Here is an 18961-nt window from a genome sequence, read left to right as displayed (position 1 = left end):
TCAGCTCACTGAGCTTCTCAATACAAGCTAAGAAATTCGGTCAGAGGATCACCTCTGCGTTCATGATCACAGCCCAAGTTAGTTTACATATGATCATTTCTTTAGGCTGCAATATCTGCTAAGAGACTGGCCAGTTTGACGCAAAGTTGCACAATGGAAAGCAAGCATGTAAAGAGTGTATCATTGATACTATAAACAACACAAAGTTTAAGCAAACTGCACAGTTGGCTGAAGGGAAGTGAACCTCATTCCTCGGTCAGGGTTGCATCACTTGCCATTATGCAGTCACTGGGCTTTAGGGGTTGTATCTCCAAACAACTGCTATACTTGTCAGAACTGTTTGATTGCGGATAGTGCAATCATTATCTTTCAAATCCATGGAAGATCAAAGGAACATACCATATCTGAAAGGCCTGAGTTGTACTGGTGAAGCTGGAACTGAACAAGCAACAACAAAATCTTGGATGAAAAGCAAAACTAGATATCCTCAAAGAAGAATAGGGACAGACATCATTTAAGGAGCATTCCAATGTTTTTGTTTCCATGTGTACCAAATTAGGCTTTGGGAAAGAAATTAGCTTTACCGTGACCCCACCTGAATGTTCTGATTAGAAGCCAATTTGTTGCATAAGGCAAAAACAGTTTTTTCCCTGGGATTTCCATTCATTAATATGGCTTTGATTTTTATTTTTTTTTCAGATTAAATGAACACTTAAATCCCTTTGGCAGTTAGGTATAGTTTTGTTGAACTTTATTTTGCTAATTTGCAGGATGATGGTTTGTGTTTTATAATCATTGAACTCCCAAGATTTATATCATATTTTGCCATTTCGTAAGATGAACTAAAGAAAACATTCAGAAATGAGTACTTGTATTTTTTTTTGCATGGTAACAAGAAGAATCTGCACAGAGTGAAGCAGCATCCAATACATGGATCTTAAAACAAATCCAAGTTGGTTTGAATTTAAGGCTGAACATAATATGAGCTCATGTTTGAAGCCAAGCCTGAACCATGACAATGGCTGCAGACAGGAGCATTGGAAATGAGATGTTTGTCCTGCACAGCCTTGCAGTTAGGTTGACTGTAAATTCTGACCTTCCAGTCCACAGTGTGTTAAATGTTAGCACTTAATCCAGAGAGCAAATACTCAAGGACAGGTTATGGAAGTAGATCAAGCTCCATCAGGCTCCAATTCAAGATCTCATGAAAGTTAACTATGCTTGTCTGGTCATCACAGCACCTGCAGCTTCCCTAACTGACCACTGTTTCCAAGATAATTGTTTTGTCTTACATGTTGAATGCTTCAGTCTATCGCCAAATCAGTAAAACTTCAATTCTTCTTGTCTTCAGGCATGGATTTTGCTCTTATACTGAAGGCTCTTTCATCCTGAAAGCTGGCAGCAACACGGGAAACAGGATCCAGAGCATCACTGAGAGAACAGCTGTAATAGAGGGCAAAAATAAGGTATGATTCCTAGGAGCAGATAACCTTTCTGTGTGACAGCCTGTGTTGAAAAGGCACTTTAAAGTGGTGATGAGATAACAGTGAAGAGGCCAATGTTTTTATATTGCTTAGATTTGAGGAGCTGCATGTATACTAATAACTTTCATAATTGGTATTTATCTGCTGAGATGTAGAGATGTGCTTATTTCTACATGCAGCCATATTAAGGTTAAGTGACATGCAGAGAGAGAGTATCACAGGATTCACCATATCTGCTCTCTTAAAGCTGGTCTGTGCTATCTTGGGGCAGCTCAGGAACACAGGGGCAGGGTTCCAGGCCATCTTTGCTTCATTTTGTGATATTGCACAATTTCCTGTTGTTTTTCCTATGAGAATTAAACAATTTATTCTCATTATAGAGTTTATTCACAGATGTGGTCCCAGATTATTAGACAGCCAGGTCTTTTCTTACCAAAAAAAAAAGTCAAAGGGCTAAATTAATCCAAATTAGAAATCAAAGTTTGAGAGAGTTTTCAGTCAGAGACAACACGATGGCTGTCCCAGAGGCATTAATCACCTCAGTGTCAAGTGTCTAGTGCATGTCACACATCTCTTTATGGGCCATGGGGACATGTCTGTAGTCTGTTGGTGTTTAACACGGAAGAGAAAGACAGTGAGATTAATTTGCTTGGGGCCATGGGAGATTGTCCATCAGTTAAAACCTTCAAATGAAGGATGCCCTAGATCAGCTGCACTTTTGTGGATTAGATTTGAGACTGATATGGTGTGGTTGGATAGTCTGTGAGGAGGTCAGGAGTAGATGCATGATGGTATGTCACAGCATCTGGTTTCACAGGGCACTACAATTTGTGGCAGTAATGGCTAAAGACACTATATATTTTAAAGCCTATCTTATTCTAGGCCTGTCATTTCTAAGGACACTGAAATGCTTTTTGTCATTCTAAGGGCACTGAGGATGTAGATCTCCTTCTCTTGGTGGCTGCCTTCAGTCTTCTGCATACAAGGCGACAGTATAAACTGTCGTTATTCTCACGCTAGGGCCCTTTCACACAGCACAGAATCACTGGGGCTTTGTGTGTAATGAAGGATATGGCCTAGGACTGCGTTTTCTCCTGCTGTTGTGTTATTTAGAAAGTACCACAGGTGTTCATGGCATCATTCCAGCACATGGGAACAGGCTGGATCCCAGTGAGGCATTTGCTCTATTTAGCTGGCCACCTTTACATGCTTAAAGATCAAGGCAAAGATGGGAGAAACCAGCTTCCTTGGGGAAACTATTGTAGGAAAGCACATAAAAAATGAGATATAAGGAGGGATTTGAAGGAGGCAAGGGAAATAATTTCAGGCACAGGAAGACACAATCTATTCCAAAGGCAGAGTGATAAACAAAAGATGATAAGAACCAGTTATTTTCCAGAAGACATCTAGTCATGCTATGGGTGAAGTCCTACCTATTTGCAGGGTGCAGAAGGAGCTAATGACCAGATCACATTCTCCTCATGTACCATGCATTTGGAGACAGCGGAAGAGGAGTGGCTGAAATGTCAAAGCAACTTCCAGTCAACAGCAAAAAAAATCCCTCCCTGGAGGAAGATGCTAATAATGAGTCTTTGCAGCAAAGCTGCAGGTTTTGTTTGAAGTCTTTGGCAGGTAGCCCTTTTTAAGAATTGTGCCCAGAAGTGAACCAAGGAATGGTCTCTGCATGTGTTACGTGGAAAGTTTTGCAGTGAGACTTAGTGGTTCTCCTTGATACTCCCTGTCTTCACACTGTTTTGTTAAACTAAGAAATGTCTACCTTTCATTGCTGTATTCTTTGTGGTCCCCATGGGGAAGAGGAGGTTAATGAAATTATTTCTTTGCACAGCTTATTCACAGCTTTTCTAAGATTTCTTAATTTCTGCTGCTCTTCTGTAGTGTTCAAGCAGAGCTGGATTGCTGTTGTGAGTAGAAAATGCTCACTAATCCTGGGTTTCCAGCCAAGCTGTGAGCTGCATTAGTGCACACACAGCTGCTCTAGAGCATGCAGGACATTTTTCTTGTTTTGCCATGGAACCTATAGCTTTTCACTCTTTGCAGTCCAAGACTCCTTCTTGGCCTCCTAGAGCAAACTCAGAGACACAATTCAGGCAAAGCCCTTCTGCCAGGATATTGTGAAGCTGTTAATAGCACTGAACTCACTGAATGCACTGTGTCATCACAAGCATCTGGCTCTCATGTACTGCTCCTGTGAGCAGTTCTGCTACTGCAAACAGCCACAAACAGCTTTCTGAGGCACTTCCACATCAACAGAGTCCCTGCTATCAAAACAGAATGTCTACCTCAGTTTCACATCCAAGCATAGCGAGCATGGTAAAAACAGTCTCAAAGCTCAAAGATGTAGGAGATAAAGCAGTAGGAAATGGATGAAGAAAAAGATGCATATTTGATTTAGCAGAAAATAAGAAATTAGGTTGAATGCAGGATGAGATTATTGTAATCAAGGAAAGAGATGAACAAGAAATAGTGCAAAGGTTTCTTTTAGCGATCAAGGTAGCTCTTAGAATCATAGAATCAACCAGGTTGGAAGAGACCTCCAAGATCATCCAGGCCAACCTAGCACCCAGCCCTAGCCAGTCAACTAGACCATGGCACTAAGTGCCTCATCCAGTCTTTTCACCTTGCTTAAAGACACTGTCCCAATTCCTTTTGTTTCCTGTCTGTCTGTGAGTTCCTTCAGCTTGGCTTTTTGCTGTGGTGTGTTGATTGGTTGTTTGTTTGCCTGTGGTTATCAAGGTGGCCACAAGTATCTTTTTAAAGTTAGAAAAACCTCCGACTCTGTGTCTGTACGATTAAAATAATGCAGGAAGCCTGTGCTGCATTACTCTTCTGGTGACAAAGTGTGACAGTGTTTTAGTAACATTTCCGTTGAAGCCTTTCTAAACAGACATTGAGAAACCTGAGTGGCACAATGGAAGACTGTTGTAACGTAAGCCATAATACTTCATCGTGGGACAACACTAGAAGTGATTTCATTCCCCCACCCAAATTTTTCATTCTCATTTTGCTGGACGTTTCAGCAACTTCCTACAAAGCTGGTCTATTCTTAGACTGATCATGTAAACAGATCACAGACACTGTCTTGTCATTCAGCTGCTTCAAACCATCACTTCTCAGTATTGCCATGAAGGTTAACTGCTGTATAGCTCAGGGCCAGTAGGTGTTATTATTATTATTATTATTGATATTGTTATTATTATTATCATTGTCATTGTTGTCATCGTCATCATCATCATCAATATTTTTTAAGTTATGGGTCTGTGAATGACCTGCAAAACTGAGGACCAAAGAGCTGCTGTGTTCATTGGTATTAGTGCATACATATCAGGCATGTGTTCTCTCCTGTGTGTGCAGGCACAGCTTTCAAAAGAGTCAGTAGTTCTTGTACAGGAGTACAAGGGACAGGAAGCTGCAGAAAAGGTGGACAAAGATCCTGGGTGTGGAAAATGCACAGAAGAGTGCCAAGAAGATGAGTTCAGATATGAGAGGGAGTAGAAAGTATTGGCCAAGAAGAAAGGATGTGCCAGGGGAAGTTTAAATTGAGTACTGTGTTCAGTTCTGGGCCCCCCAGTTTAGGAGGGACATTGAGATGCTTGAGCGTGTCCAGAGAAGGGCAACGAGGCTGGTGAGAGGCCTTGAGCACAGCCCTACGAGGAGAGGCTGAGGGAGCTGGGGTTGGTTAGCCTGGAGAAGAGGAGGCTCAGGGGAGACCTTATTGCTGTCTACAACTACCTGAGGGGTGGTTGTAGCCAGGAGGAGGTTGCTCTCTTCTCTCAGGTGGCCAGCACCAGAACGAGAGGACACAGCCTCAGGCTGCCCCAGGGGAGATTTAGGCTGGAGGTGAGGAGAAAGTTCTTCACTGAGAGAGTCATTGGACACTGGAATGGGCTGCCCGGGGAGGTGGTGGAGTCGCCATCCCTGGAGCTGTTCAAGGCAAGGTTGGACATGGCACTTGGTGCCATGGCCTAGCCTTGAGCTCTGTGGTAAAGGATTGGACTTGATGATCTATGAGGTCTCTTCCAACCTTGGTGATACTGTGTGATACTGTGATACTGTGATTATGAACAATTTCTTTACTGAAAGAGTGGTAAGGTGTTGGAACAGGCTGCCCAGGGAGGTGGTGGAGTCACCATCCCTGGAGGTGCTCAGGAAGTGTGTTGATGTTGTTCTTCAGGATGTAGTGTAGTGGTTATGGTAGTTGGGTTACATTTGGACTTGATCTTGAAGGTCTTTTCCAGTCTTAATGATTCTATGATTCAATTCTATGATAAATCCAAGGAAAGGAGGCAGTAGCTGGGAGGGAGTGCAGTTGCTAGAGAGGAAAAAATAAGATAAGTGGGACAAAATGCCCTTCCTTTGGGGACATAGCCTACTAGAACCACATTTTTGAGAACCTGAATTGGATCAGAAGGTCCTTGACTGCCTCCTCCTTCTGCTGCTAGCAAATGTTGGGGTCCCACGGACAACAGCAGGTTCCACAGAAGTTAGGTCTGTGTCACAATACACCAGGAGCTTCAGGAGCTCTTTGTAAAGAATAGTTTGTCTTTCACATGTGTATGCAGGTGTGCATCTATATAATCTAGATCGCCTATATCTACATTTTTATCATCTCTCTCTCTCTCTATCTGCATGGCTTTGTTTTCCACTGCATAAACACCTTACTGACACAATTTTTTAGTGGTCCCATTCCCTGTGAGTGACAAAGCCCTCTGACTTGAGTTAAAAATGAAAGTAATGGCCCTGTAACAGGATTCTGCTGGGCCAAACCGAGGCTTGCCCTTGTCCCTCTCTAGTTTGGCTGGTGATGATGAGTCAACCTGACATGTGCTAACTGCATGCAGTATTAAAAGCTGTCATCATTCAACATGAAGTTGGAGTGCTAGATATTCAGAAGAATCAGTCCTTCTTGGACATGACTGATAAGGTATGACCATGCAAAATAGGATGGGTCCATCTCTCCTGCACATTCTTTGCCAAGTCCTAAACTTCTAACTTTCTTCTGTGTCCCCTTGCTGCTGATGAGATGAAGAAGCATGTGCTGTGTTGGTTCTCAGTCCCTACACATGCCAGCTGTTTGGCCAGTACATCTGTGCTGATTTGCCATCTGGAACCCAAAACAGAAGAGGAAGCTGTTTAGCTCAGTACAACAACAGTAATTTCAACCTTTCTCGTCTACCCACAGCTGATTTTCATGAAATGCATGAGATCTTAAGAGCTTTTTCTGTCTATTTTGGTTGAAATTGGGTAACAAATTTAAAAAGGGGATACTGGCAGACAGATGGACAGACTGACAGACAGATGGACAAACAGACAGTCTGATCTTACTAGAGCCAGGCTAAAGATAGCATTGAGAGTGTAGCTTGTCTCTTTTTCAGCACATTGTAACTTCTCATGGGGCCTTCCTGAGTGCTATGAGAATCTCTGTCAACACTTCTAAGCAGGTCGCTGGGAGGTGCCATCTGAGCCAAGCTCTTGGTCAAATTAAACCCAGCAGAATTTGGCACCTAAGTCTGCCAAGTTGTGGCTCCCTCAGCTCCTGAAATTGATCCCTTCCCTTGGTGCTCGAGGGAGGGTTAAATTGAGCTCTGTCTCACTCTGTCTCTGGCCCTGGGGAATAGGGGAGGGGATGCCCATGCCATTGCTGTGTATAGCATGATCTTCTCACAAGTCAGCCAGCTGCATTCATTCTCATGAGCTGTCTGAACCCAGCGCAACATGCAGAGGGAAACAACAGCTTTGCTCGCTAAACAGCAGTGACGTGCCCATCCCACCCCAGCAGGGAAGAGATGGCTGGCTTCTGCATATTCATGTCATGCTGTTGAAGATAGTTTAGTGTTTCTTCTGTGGTGGTCCTGAAGGTGAAGCTTGTTCCAGATGGTTTATACTGATGCGTGCCACCACATGAGGCATGCAGATCATGTGTCTTTGGCATAAGCAGACCAATCCAATGGTGTGCTGCCAGCATTTCAGTGTGAGTCTTCCTAAATAACACTCCTTTAGACAAAGATAGAAGAGGTGAGGAGAGCATTTATGCATTTTATGTATGTATGTATGTAGTTATATTAACAGATACATCTTCTTAAAAGCATAATAATCAGGAGGGAATCAATCATATTTGTCTGATCTCTCCTAATCTATTCAGTGTGGAAGGGGCAGTATTTTGCCTTTTAAAGGTATCAACTGTTTTGAGAAGTTAGCACAGCAGTCTCTGAATGGAGCATCTTCACAGCAGTGTCTGCAGAGGCCTTCTGTGAGTCAGGCAAGATTCAAGTTGCCATCCATTTGCTGAAACCTCTGCCATCAGCTGGAGCAGAGGGAATCTTCTAGCTACAGTCAAGATTTCTCTTGAGTCAAGAGAAATTCAAGCACACCCTCCAGGGCTCAGATTCCCCCACCCTGGCTTCAAGCACAAGGATCATGCCAGTTGCTTTACACTCTTTTTTCCTCCGGTGTTTTCCTTATCAGTTTTTCTCTGCAAATGTGTTTTCCATCTCTCAGGATTTCTGCTTTAGCCTCTTATTTGCTGGCAGAGGCAGCAGCAGTGTGAGATTACTTTCCTATCCCCTGGCTTTTAGGTGAGCTGGTAAGGCATTGCTTCAGTTGAGATGTTGGTTGCAAAAACAAGAAACACAGGATCAAAGCTTTGATGGTAAATGGGCTTTGTGGACAGAAGATGCTCAAGATGCCGAGCATGCCAGAAAAGATTTGCCCTGTTCTATCTGATCGTGGCAGCTGGGTTCAGACTTTATATGATGTGGTTGTAAATCCAGGGCCTGAAAGACTCTGTTGCAAAGACAGAAAATCCAAGGCTGTGAGAGCTTTTCCTCATGCTCCTTTTGCAACAATAGCTGCATAGAGAAATCATACAGCACAGACTCATCTCAAATAGCCATAATTGCTCAATAAAGAGCAACATGCCAAACTTAGTTTTGTACACACTGCTTCTCTGGTGGGTTTTGGCTGGCATCCATAATGCAGAACATGGAGTGCACCACTGGAGGGCTCACAAACTATTTAAAGAGATGTTATCTTATGACTAATTTATAAGCTGAAAGATTTATGCAGAGACATGTTGTCCCTAAAATACTCTGTTCTGTTGCAAAGTCAATCTTGCTTTTTCCTGGACATCATGGTTTTCTCTGCCTTAGTCAAGTAAACATACCAGTGGCTGTTCTCTGGCACTAAGGCCTCTGTTAATAACATTCATTTCCCTTGCTCTCCAAACATCTTCAGCTGCATAGAAGTTGCCTGTTGGAAGTGATCCTTTACCCATGCTAGAGGAGTATTTTGGACAGTGCAAGTTGGTCAAAACTAAAACAGTGAGGGGGAAAATCTAACTGTTTGAATCACTGAATTGTAGTACTGGGGAATGTTTTCTGGGGGCATTTAATATGCAAGAAAAGGCATAACCTGTAAACACTCTGGTCAGTAACATGTTGCTTACTGTAACTGTATGTGCCACCTTCAGTGTAATAAAAGCGATAAACACTTCCTAGTGGGCTGGAACAGTAAAACTGATGTCAAAAGTTTTCATACTTGATAATGTCAGGGCAAGATAAACTTTGATACCACCAAAAATCAGTCCAAACCATTGGAGTAATTGACTGAGGAATAATTAACATGCATTTTTCAGGCTCAGAAACACTCTCTTTCTGAGTATAGTAGGATAGACCAATGCCCTGAAGTCAAAGAGTATGAGCTTCATTCTCCGTCACTGTGCATTGTAGGTCACTGTTTCAACGTGGGTGAAGTTGCTACGAGGTAATATCAGCTAACACAAAAAGGGCTAATCTTGTGGTGGAAAGTCTGGAATGGCAGAAGCAGTGATTAAACACCTATGTTAGGCCTCTGGCAGATGTTATGGGACTTCCTTCTATTTTAAGCCGGTGTTGACAAAACAGCTGCAGGAATCCTGGTGCTGTGTGCACTGTGTTCACACTTTACAACATGGAAGTACTTTACAAGTACTGGAAGCAATTCAAAGAGAATGACAAAATACAGACAGAGCTGGACCCACATTTTATATTTATGAATTTGCAGAGGTCAGCCTACTGAATATAGCAAAGGGCTAAATACAGGTTGTAATTATCTACCTGGTGTTGTTACTGAGCTGCTTTCATCTCACGGATGAGACAGAAAAGCAAGTTAGAAAAAAAAATCTAGCTAGAAATGAGATGTAGTTTGTTAGCAGATTGGTAGCTGACCACTGAGACAATTTAACAGGTTGAAGTTACTGTTAGCATCATTTGTGGTCTTGAATTTGCTATAGGGCAGTTTTCTAAAACAAATAGCCAAAATCCAATGTGATTGCTCAAGTAGTAGTAAAAGTCATAGACGTTTTCTACTGAAGAATGTTTTGGAAAACCAGAAGATTTGTGTTATTTAGGGGTTGAATAAGGAGTTTGGGGATATCCACGAGGTCTCTGAGTAGGAGATACAGAAGCATTGCAAATGTTCATCTTTTAGAAATGCAGTTAGCTGGTTCTTATTTGTTACTGGCTCATCCTCTTGTGCTTGTCTCTGGACTCTAGCAATCAGACAGACTTAAAAGCACGCATTAACTGCACAAAAAATATTTGAAAGGTCGTAAAAAATATCAAAATAATTCCAAAGAGTGACATTCTGGAGCCACAGAGTTTCCTTTTGTCACTATCCCAGCTCTGTCTGTTAACTCTAGCCAAAGCATGTTTTACAGAAGAACTAAAATGGAGACAGAAAGACAGAAAGTTAACCTACCGAGTTATACCCGACACTAGTCCCATTGCTGTGCTCTGCATGCATGTTCCATGTCCCAGCTCCATGTCAAAATGACACCTCAGTTGTTTCTGCATGACTCTCTTCTTTTATTTAGTGCCCAAGCCATTAGACTGTGATTTTTCATCCCCAGGAAGGTATAACTTTTATTATCACAATGAGTTTTATATTTCTGATGCTATCGGTTCTTAGTCTTTCAGGGTCTTCTCTTGCAAATCATGTTACCTTGTGAAAATATTTATATGATGAACCTTTTAAGATGATGATAAGATGCACACAAAGAAAACCAATATATTATCATTTGATTTCCCATTGGAATGGGCTGCCCAGGGAGGTGATGGAGGCACCGTCCCTTGAGGTCTTCAAGAAAAGCCTGGATGAGGCACTCAGTGCCATGGTCTAGTTGACTGGACAGGGCTGGGTGATAGGTTGGACCGGATGACCTTGGAAGTGTCTTCCAACCTGGTTGATTCTGTGATTCTATGATAGTCGAAATATTAAGTCCAAGAAGAGAAATAGATCAGAAAAGGATGGCTAAATGTCTCTTCTATGGCTGTCCTTTCTCACCTGTCATGTATGTGAGAAAATGGCAGAAATGCCTTTCCTCCAGCATTATGCAAGTGCCTGAGGCTCACCTCATCTATTCCTTTGCAGTCTGGCTCTCCTGCAGGCTGCTTACCTCCTCAGATGAACCATGCTGTGTTGCATTTCATGGTTTGTACCTTTTTGTTACCTCAGTGGCAGGAGATAAATCAATCTGAAGACTCAGTCAAAGATTTTTGATGATGACGACTCTGATAGTATAAAGGTCACCCAAGGAGCTTATTTCCTGTGATTCTTCTATCCTTTCCAAAACTGTGCATGATGGCATCTCCCTTAAATAGCCTCAGTGGTGCCCATCACTGAAAGAGTGGATCATGGAACCATCAAACAAACAAACAAAAAAACCACACCGACTAACCAACCAAACCCCAAACAAACAAAACAAAACAAAATACACACAAAAAAAACATAAAAAAAAGAGAAGGGAAGGGTTTAGTGGAGTTCCTGAGTCATTGAAAGCTAAACCTCTTCTTTCTTTTGCAGACTGCTAGCACTCTTGTTGTAGCTGAAGCCAAATCTTCTGGAATCTACAGCTGTGTGGCATCCAATAAAGTGGGAAAAGCTGAAAGGAATGTCAGCTTTATTGTAACAGGTAAGATCTACTCACCACTAGAGCTATGCATGTCCCTTGGTCCTGAGAGTATAACTGTTAGGCTGTTACGGCTTTTTCGTATGCCACATATGCACAGTGTGCACCTGTAAACTCATACCATGCTTTTGGGTGATGCTAGAATGGCTTTTCACAGCAGCTGGTGTGGATTTCTAAGAGGACACCGAATTTGGTGAGTGACTCATCCCTTCATCCAGTATCCAGCGTGACACAACTTGCTCACAAATATAGCAATCTGTAGTCACCTCTTTGAAATCACTGCAATTTTTACTTTGCATTCTCTGTGATTTTACTGGCCAGTGAATCAGTTTCATGAGTGACATTGATGATGTCTACAGCCCCACCCCACTCTCAAGCAGGCCTCACAATATAGTGTCCAGAGCAGTGCCAGCATCTGTAGGCAGTGTGGTGTCAGAGGAGGGATGCCTGGGGTACCTGGGCAGCCTTTCACAGCTCTCAGGGACTATGGCAACTTGCAGGTAGAAAAGTGGCAGGGAATAAAATACAGAGTTTTGATCTCTCTTCTTAGAAAGACAACCTTGGATGTTGTTTGAACTACACTGAGAAGACTTTGCTGTGTTAGCTGCACATATGTTTCCAGCTATTTTTCCATTACTGTTTCAAGGTTCAGAAACAAATTATTAAATGTTTGACCTCAGAAAATACCACAAAAAAACAAAAAAACAAAAACCAAAAAACCCAGCACAATGAGTTTTTGAGAATAACTACTGCATGATTTAGCATTATCATGTCTGTGTGTGCCAGGCATTGCACATGTTTTCCTGTGAAAGGTTTTATTTTGTTTTTGTTTACAAACTGGTAGTTCATAGAGCACAGAGACTGATGAAAACTTTGAGCATAAGTCATTAAAGAAGTGTACTTCATTCAGAAGGGACATTGTAGCCAGGTGGGAGGTGGCCTCTTCTGCCAGGCAACCAGCAACAGAACAAGGGGATACAGTCTCAAGTTGTGCCGGGGGAAGTATAGGCTGGATGTTAGGAGGAAGTTCTTCACAGAGAGAGTGATTGGCATTGGAATGGGCTGCCCAGGGAGGCACCGTCCCTGGAGGTGTTCAAGAAAAGCCTGGATGAGGCACTTAGTGCCATGGTCTAGTTGACTGGATAGGGCTGGGTGCTAGGTTGGACTGGATGATCTTGGAGGTCTCTTCCAACCTGGTTGATTCTATGATTCTGTGATTCTATGAAATATGAGAAAATACAAAAAGGAGAACATATTATGAACCTTTAATTCCAAAATTATAATCTTGAAGCTGAAAGGGAAGAATAGTTTTAATGTATATCTTTGAATTTTTGCTTCCTTCCATCTGTTTGATTTGTTGTTGTTCTTTTGCTTATTCTGATGAGTGATTTTAGTGAAACTCATTCTGTTACTATACTGAGAGATATCAAAAGAGAGTAGACATGCACTAGCTTTGTTTTCAAAAAGGAAGAAGATTTCTTTGGGAGAAATATCCCCCTTCCCAATTTTGTGGACCAAACCTTCTATTTTTCAAATATTCTTACTAGCTGTAATAGAATCACTGAGCACCAGGTTGGAAGGGACCACAAGGTCCAACCTTTCCTGGGAAAAGCGAGGTGCAGACAAGGTAGCCCAGCACCCTGTCCAGATGAAAGTGTCCAGTGTTGGAGAATTCACCACTTCCCTGAGGAGATTATTCCAATGGCTGATTGTTCTCACTGTGAGAAATTTTCCTCTTGTATGCTTCACCTTTTCCATATGACTCCTTGTAAAAAGAGAGTCTTCATCTTTTTTCTGTAGTGCCCTTTAAACACTGGAACGTGGTGAGAAGGTCTTCCCTGAACCTTCTTTTCTCAAGGCTAGACAAAGCCAATTCTCTCAGCCTTTCCTCATATGGCATGCTTCCCAGCCTTTTGATCAGCTTGTGACCCTTCTCTGGACTGTGTCCAGCCTGTCCACACCTTTTTTGTATAGTAGGGACCAAACCGAACACAATATTCCAGATGTGACAAGCAATGAGTAGAGTGAGATAATGACTCTTTATCTATGCTGGTGATGCCCTTGTTGATGCAACCCAGCATCCTGTTGGCTTGCTTTGCCACAACAGCAGCAGTTCACTCATTGAGGTTGTTGTCCACTGTGATTCCCAGGTCCCTTTCCATAGACCTACTCCCTAGCCAGGTATATCCCAACCTGTTATGCACACCTGGATTATGTTTTCCCAGGTGCTAAACTTGAATGCTTCTTGTTGAACTTCTTAAGGCTCTTTTTAGCCCACTCCTTCAGCCTATCTAGGTCTTTCTGCAGGGTCTCTCTCTTTCCTGTGTGTCCACTTCCCAATTCAGTTCAGTATCATCAAGATTCCTCAGAGTAGAATTGGTCCCATCCATCCAGATAATTTATTAAGATATTAATAAAAATTAATTGGGCCCAATTTTAATCCCTGCAAGGATGACACTTTTAACAGGTTGCCAGTATGAAATGAAGCTATTTACCACCACCCTCTGGTGGTGGTAGCTGCAGCAAAGACTATCACTAAACCAAGATATTACAAAGTAGGTTTTCCTGGTTTGTGAATAGTAAGCCCAGCACTGCCTTGTTCCTGGTTGACACATCTAACATTTATGAGATGAAGCAGTCCTCTATCAATCCAGGAACTTGTTGGATGACATGCGAGATGCTGTGTTATTTTTCAACAAATATGGGTAGTTGAAGTTGCACTGTAAGGACCAAGTGACTCCTGATAGCATTAGCCATGAAGCCAGAAGTTGATCTGCATGATATGCTGATTTCTGCAGCATCCTTTTCTCTGACTGGTGAGATGGCAGAAAAGATAACTAGGGTACCAGGATTTTTTTCTTGTGCCCCTAGGACTTTGTGATCTTTCCGGATTCTTCCCAGGTTTCATCTTGCAGTGCCATTTATGCCCACATGAAGGACTAGCAGCGGATGGTAGTCTGTTCTCTTGACAAGCTGATGCACTCAGAAATATCTTGGACCTTAGCTTTCGGAGCACTGGAACAGGCTGCCCAGAGATGTTGTGGAGTCTCTTTCTTTGGAGAATTTCAAAACCCAACTGGATGCCTTCCTGTGCAAACTACCCTAGGGGCTCCTGCCTTGGCAGGGAGGTTGTGCCAGTCTTGCCATACTATGATCTTTACTGGGAACTTCATACACAACTTTGAGCAGTCACTGGGACTCATTCTCTAAGGCTGTTGTTCTTTTAATATACAAGATGCTGAATTTGACCTTCTCCAGCTCTTGCAGCTAAGTTTTCAAAAATGCTACATGGAAGACCTTGAAGCCAAATTAAGCTGTAATTTGGTGAGTCCCATTTGCTGCACCCCAATCTTTCCTTAAGTGTTTTGATGGCAGTTGCAGATATTTTAGTGCAGTGACGTGAAGGAGCTGGTTTGCCTGCTTAGATCTTACACTCTTAGATGTTGGGGGTAGAAGGAAATCCTTCTCCTTAATACCAAAGCTTGCATGAGAAGATGAAAAATATCATGACTTTCCTTTGAAGCTTCTTGTCTTGGCTGATGTTCAGAAAGAAGAGTGGCAGCTTTATTATCACTTGGAAATTTGTAATGACGTGGTGACAAACCTGCTATATAGAGTGGTAAAGCTGAAATGTATTTGTCCTTTGACTCCTTGGAGCTGAACACTTCAGCTGTGTGAAATGGAAAGTCCTGATCATCCACTGATGCTCAGCTGCACCAAAAGAAGACACTTTTAAACAGTACTTCTGTTTTGTCCTTACAGCAATGAAAAGGCTCATTCACCTGTTTTGCACACATAGTGCACCAGCCAGCCTTGCATGGTGTAATCACAGTTGTCTTCCATCAGGCTGAAACCAAACTGCTGTGGCTGGGTAGCAGCCTGTGTTTCATGTCAATGAAACAAGCATATCCAGCATCTGCTGAAAAACACGCTGAGGGAATAAAAATATTAGAGCCCTGAATGCCAATGGGTTTGAAGGATGTGAACAGGACACTGCAAAGTATTTCCTTCTGATGAGTACGAAACCAATATGTCAGGACTTGTGTGACAGTTTGGGGCTAGTTTATCTTACACTGTTGGATCTGCTGGCGCCATATGAAGCCAGCCTGAAGCACACAAAAGTAAGTGTCTAGGATAAGTGTCTAAGTAGGAGAAGGTGACCCTCTGCTACTGCCCTCCATAAAAGGGACAAGCCTAAAAGGACTCCAAAGAGCAGATGAAGGCAAAGCCTGTCCTGAACAGGAAGAATCCCTTTCCCTGGAGGCAATTTCTTTCAGGCCTTGACCTGGGAATGATAAAATGCACGTGCTCCAGTGAGGCAGCTGTGGCGGTGCGAGGAGTCTTTTCAGTAGGCAGAAACCACTGGGAAGGTTGCAGGAGGGCAGAATTTATCCCAGAAATTCTACTTTGGTGGTGGCGTGTTGCACCACATCAGGGAAAGGTAGAGGTGAGAAAATAAGCACAAGAGGGTGTATCAGTGAGGACCCAGTGAGAGCAAGCATATTCTTAAATTATTTAAGGGTCATTATTTATGAGCTTTAAGGGCAACTCATGTATGTGTTTCTGGGAGGTTTGAGAGTGGTATAATTTTATACAGTGTGCCTGAGGGTGTGGGGCATGAAGTCCATGGGCTCCAGAGTAGCTTTCCTTTCCTATGGCCCCTGTCAGATGAAAGGCATTTTGGGGGGTATTGCCACACTGACTTATTTCTAAAAGCAAAGCTTTGTTCAGGGCACAAAAGAAGCTGTGAGCCTTATATAAAAGCAGTGCAGAAAGGTGATGTCTGAAAACTCTCTCCTCACTGATACAAAACCAGTGTCTGTGGCACCTTTATGCCCAGTGTTAACTTCCTTCCAGCCTGCCCCTTTCCCTACATTTTGGGCTGTTTTGCTGGCACTCAGCAGGGCCATGGGTGTGTTTGCAATTACAGAGGGTGAAACAGGAACAGCTTTGCCTTATCTCCCTGGTTTCCCAATGTCACTGAGCGCATTTTATTTTGAGATTCCTGATGGTGCTTGGCAAAGATAAACAAAATCTTCCATCAGGAAACCTGGGAGCTATTTCCACAGGAAGCTTCAAATCACTAAAGTAAATAAAACCCTTTTACATTATTCCCAGCCACGTTATTTAGCTAGCCTGAGCCTGTAACAATTGGTGAGAGGTGTCATATATTAGGGGACTCATAGCCTTTAAACAAATTATTGTCTTGGAATCCTGTGCATTTTGCTTTTGTGCCTGGATTTATTCAGAAAGCAGTCTTTCTTCACAGAAGACACAAGGACAAAGCGCTCCAGACCTGGCAACATGGAAGTAGTTGCAACTACATTTTCTGTTGGCACGCTGTCCTTTTATGTTAAAAATAGTTCATATGCCTCAGTCTCAGGGGATCTTTAGTTTCATCTTAAGAGTTTTGCTTGGCTCTTTGTAGCTTTTGCTGAATACTGGCATCTGCAAAAGCCAAGAATTACCAGTATTTCAGACCCTTACCCTGGGTTTCTCAGTGCACATCAGACACAATTTCAGATGTATTTCTTTCATCCAATTATTTATCCATTCTCAAAACTTGGGACCCTTGGTTGATTTTAAGTGTGTCTGATTTCAACGCTTTTTAACAAAATCAGAGGATTCACTTCATCTAACTTAAGCTTTGAAGAGGGGTGTCCAAGCCTAAGCTGGCCATATAAAATCTCTTCACAAGTAAGTGTAAGGGATCAAGATCTCTAGAATTTGGCTGAATCTCAGGCGATGGATTGCATTGCCCTCTGGAGGTGCCTGTGTCACTCCATGGACTGCAAATTTTTGCCTATGTGCACACCAGGTGTTTGAGGAGATGTCTAGGCTAAATATGCTGGTCCTTTTGACCTTTTGTAAGGAAAGGTTACATCTTCATAGCGCTTCCAGTTGATACGTTCTTCACTGAGACCAGAATCTGGCACCGTGTGCTCTGATGTGTCTAAAAGGATGCTGGTGATAGTTGCTCATACTTGAGTACACTAAATTTAAAGTTTTTCTTAGAGCTGGTTTAGATGGAAACAGGAAAAAGAGGATCCAAATGAAATATCAGAGGAATGAGTCAACACACAGGCTTTAACATCCAATCTGTTAGTGTCAGTGCCTCCATTAGGGTGATCTTTGGACTACGCATCTGGACTACTATTGGTGGCAGGCACACACTTTACTCCTGCTGCAAGAGCCCAATGAGTTCAATCTACAGAAATCAGACCTCTCCCTGGAAGGCAGCTACAGTCAGAGGAAATTTCAATCCACGACTTGCAGGAGCTTATTTACCCATATTTATCACTCAGGGCTATGTGTAGAAAAGAGAATATCAGCAGTAGCAACTGATGCCAGACTTTCAACAGACAGTACTTTGAAAGGCAACAGTAAGCATTCCATGCTCATGGTATTCCTGGGGAGGCAAGACAGCTCAGTTTGCATTGTGGGGAAGTTTTCTAATGGATTGATCAATCAATAAAAGAGGTTAACAAAAGAAAATGTTATTCACTGGGGAACTACTCTATGTGTCCCCAGTGATGTGACATTAAACCTGCAGTTATATATAGGCTTGGAACTGAATGGAAGTTGGTATTGAGCTGTTCATGCTCTAAATTACAAGAAAAGAAGGCATAATTCTCCCTTACAAAAGACAACACTACTCTTATGATTTTGAATCAAGTTCTCAGCCAAGTGCCATAGCAATTATCGGTGAAAGAACAATTGAAAACAGCCAAATTCAATATCACTGGACCAAGAAGAAGGAAATTACTTTATCAGAATATTGGCTACAAATAAAACAAGAGAGACTGCACTCTAGGAGTAAAACTTGGAAGAGCTTTCTGTCAGGAACTTGCTTCTACTTTCACTGAGGTCAGTGGCATAGGTCTCCCTCACTGGAGGCATGAGCCCCAGGTGGAGGCAGCCAGAGGTGGTCAGCACTGCTGCTGGTCTGTGCTGCTACCCAGGTGGAAGAAGATGCAAAAACACTACAATGAACTGCAAATGCAATTTCTTCATGTGTGACTTTTTACATTGTTGCCTAAATTATTCTTGCATGAACTGCAAGCTATGAAAATCTTTGTGAAAATGTAAGTCATATTTACTCTTAGTAAATGGTTAGTGCAATGATCCTTCATTTCTCTCAGATGGTAATATTGTTCACCTATGCCAAGCGGGCTGAATAGAGTGATCTTCACCTTGTTGGGCCCATGCACAGCTGGCCACCCAAGGCAGAGGAAACTGCTGAATGGTTGACACAATTGAAATGTATGGAGGGTAAATACCTTGGTTCCAAGGGGAACAGTAGCCATAGTATCACAGATTCAGTAATTTTTCAGGGTTTGAAGCATTTTTAAGAAATAGACAAAACCTGTCCTAATTCTTGTGACTATCAAGAAAACAAAATAACCCAGCATGATGAGCTGCTGTATTTTCCTGCAGTTCTCTCGAGATTCGTTTTCTCTCCTGCAGTTAACAAGCTGGAGCTGACATCAGAATTTTCCTCCTGTTTTCATAG

At 42.4% G+C, this 18961-nt stretch overlaps 1 protein-coding gene across 2 annotated transcripts in view; it reads left to right on the top strand.

Annotated features, from left to right (window-relative positions):
* The window catches only part of FLT1 (fms related receptor tyrosine kinase 1), a 125553-nt gene that overhangs the window by 57132 nt on the left and 49460 nt on the right, over positions 1-18961 (top strand). For both annotated transcript variants that reach the window (XM_064172541.1, XM_064172531.1), the window contains exons 11-12: positions 1352-1466; positions 11343-11451. In XM_064172541.1, the coding sequence (XP_064028611.1) occupies positions 1352-1466; positions 11343-11451 (224 nt within the window). The remainder of the gene's footprint in view (positions 1-1351; positions 1467-11342; positions 11452-18961) is intronic.

Source organism: Pogoniulus pusillus, chromosome 3 (assembly GCF_015220805.1).
Source record: "Pogoniulus pusillus isolate bPogPus1 chromosome 3, bPogPus1.pri, whole genome shotgun sequence".
Lineage (NCBI taxonomy): Eukaryota > Metazoa > Chordata > Aves > Piciformes > Lybiidae > Pogoniulus > Pogoniulus pusillus.
The sequence above is the reverse complement of the archived record's forward strand: the minus strand, read 5'-3'. Positions and strand labels throughout refer to the sequence as shown.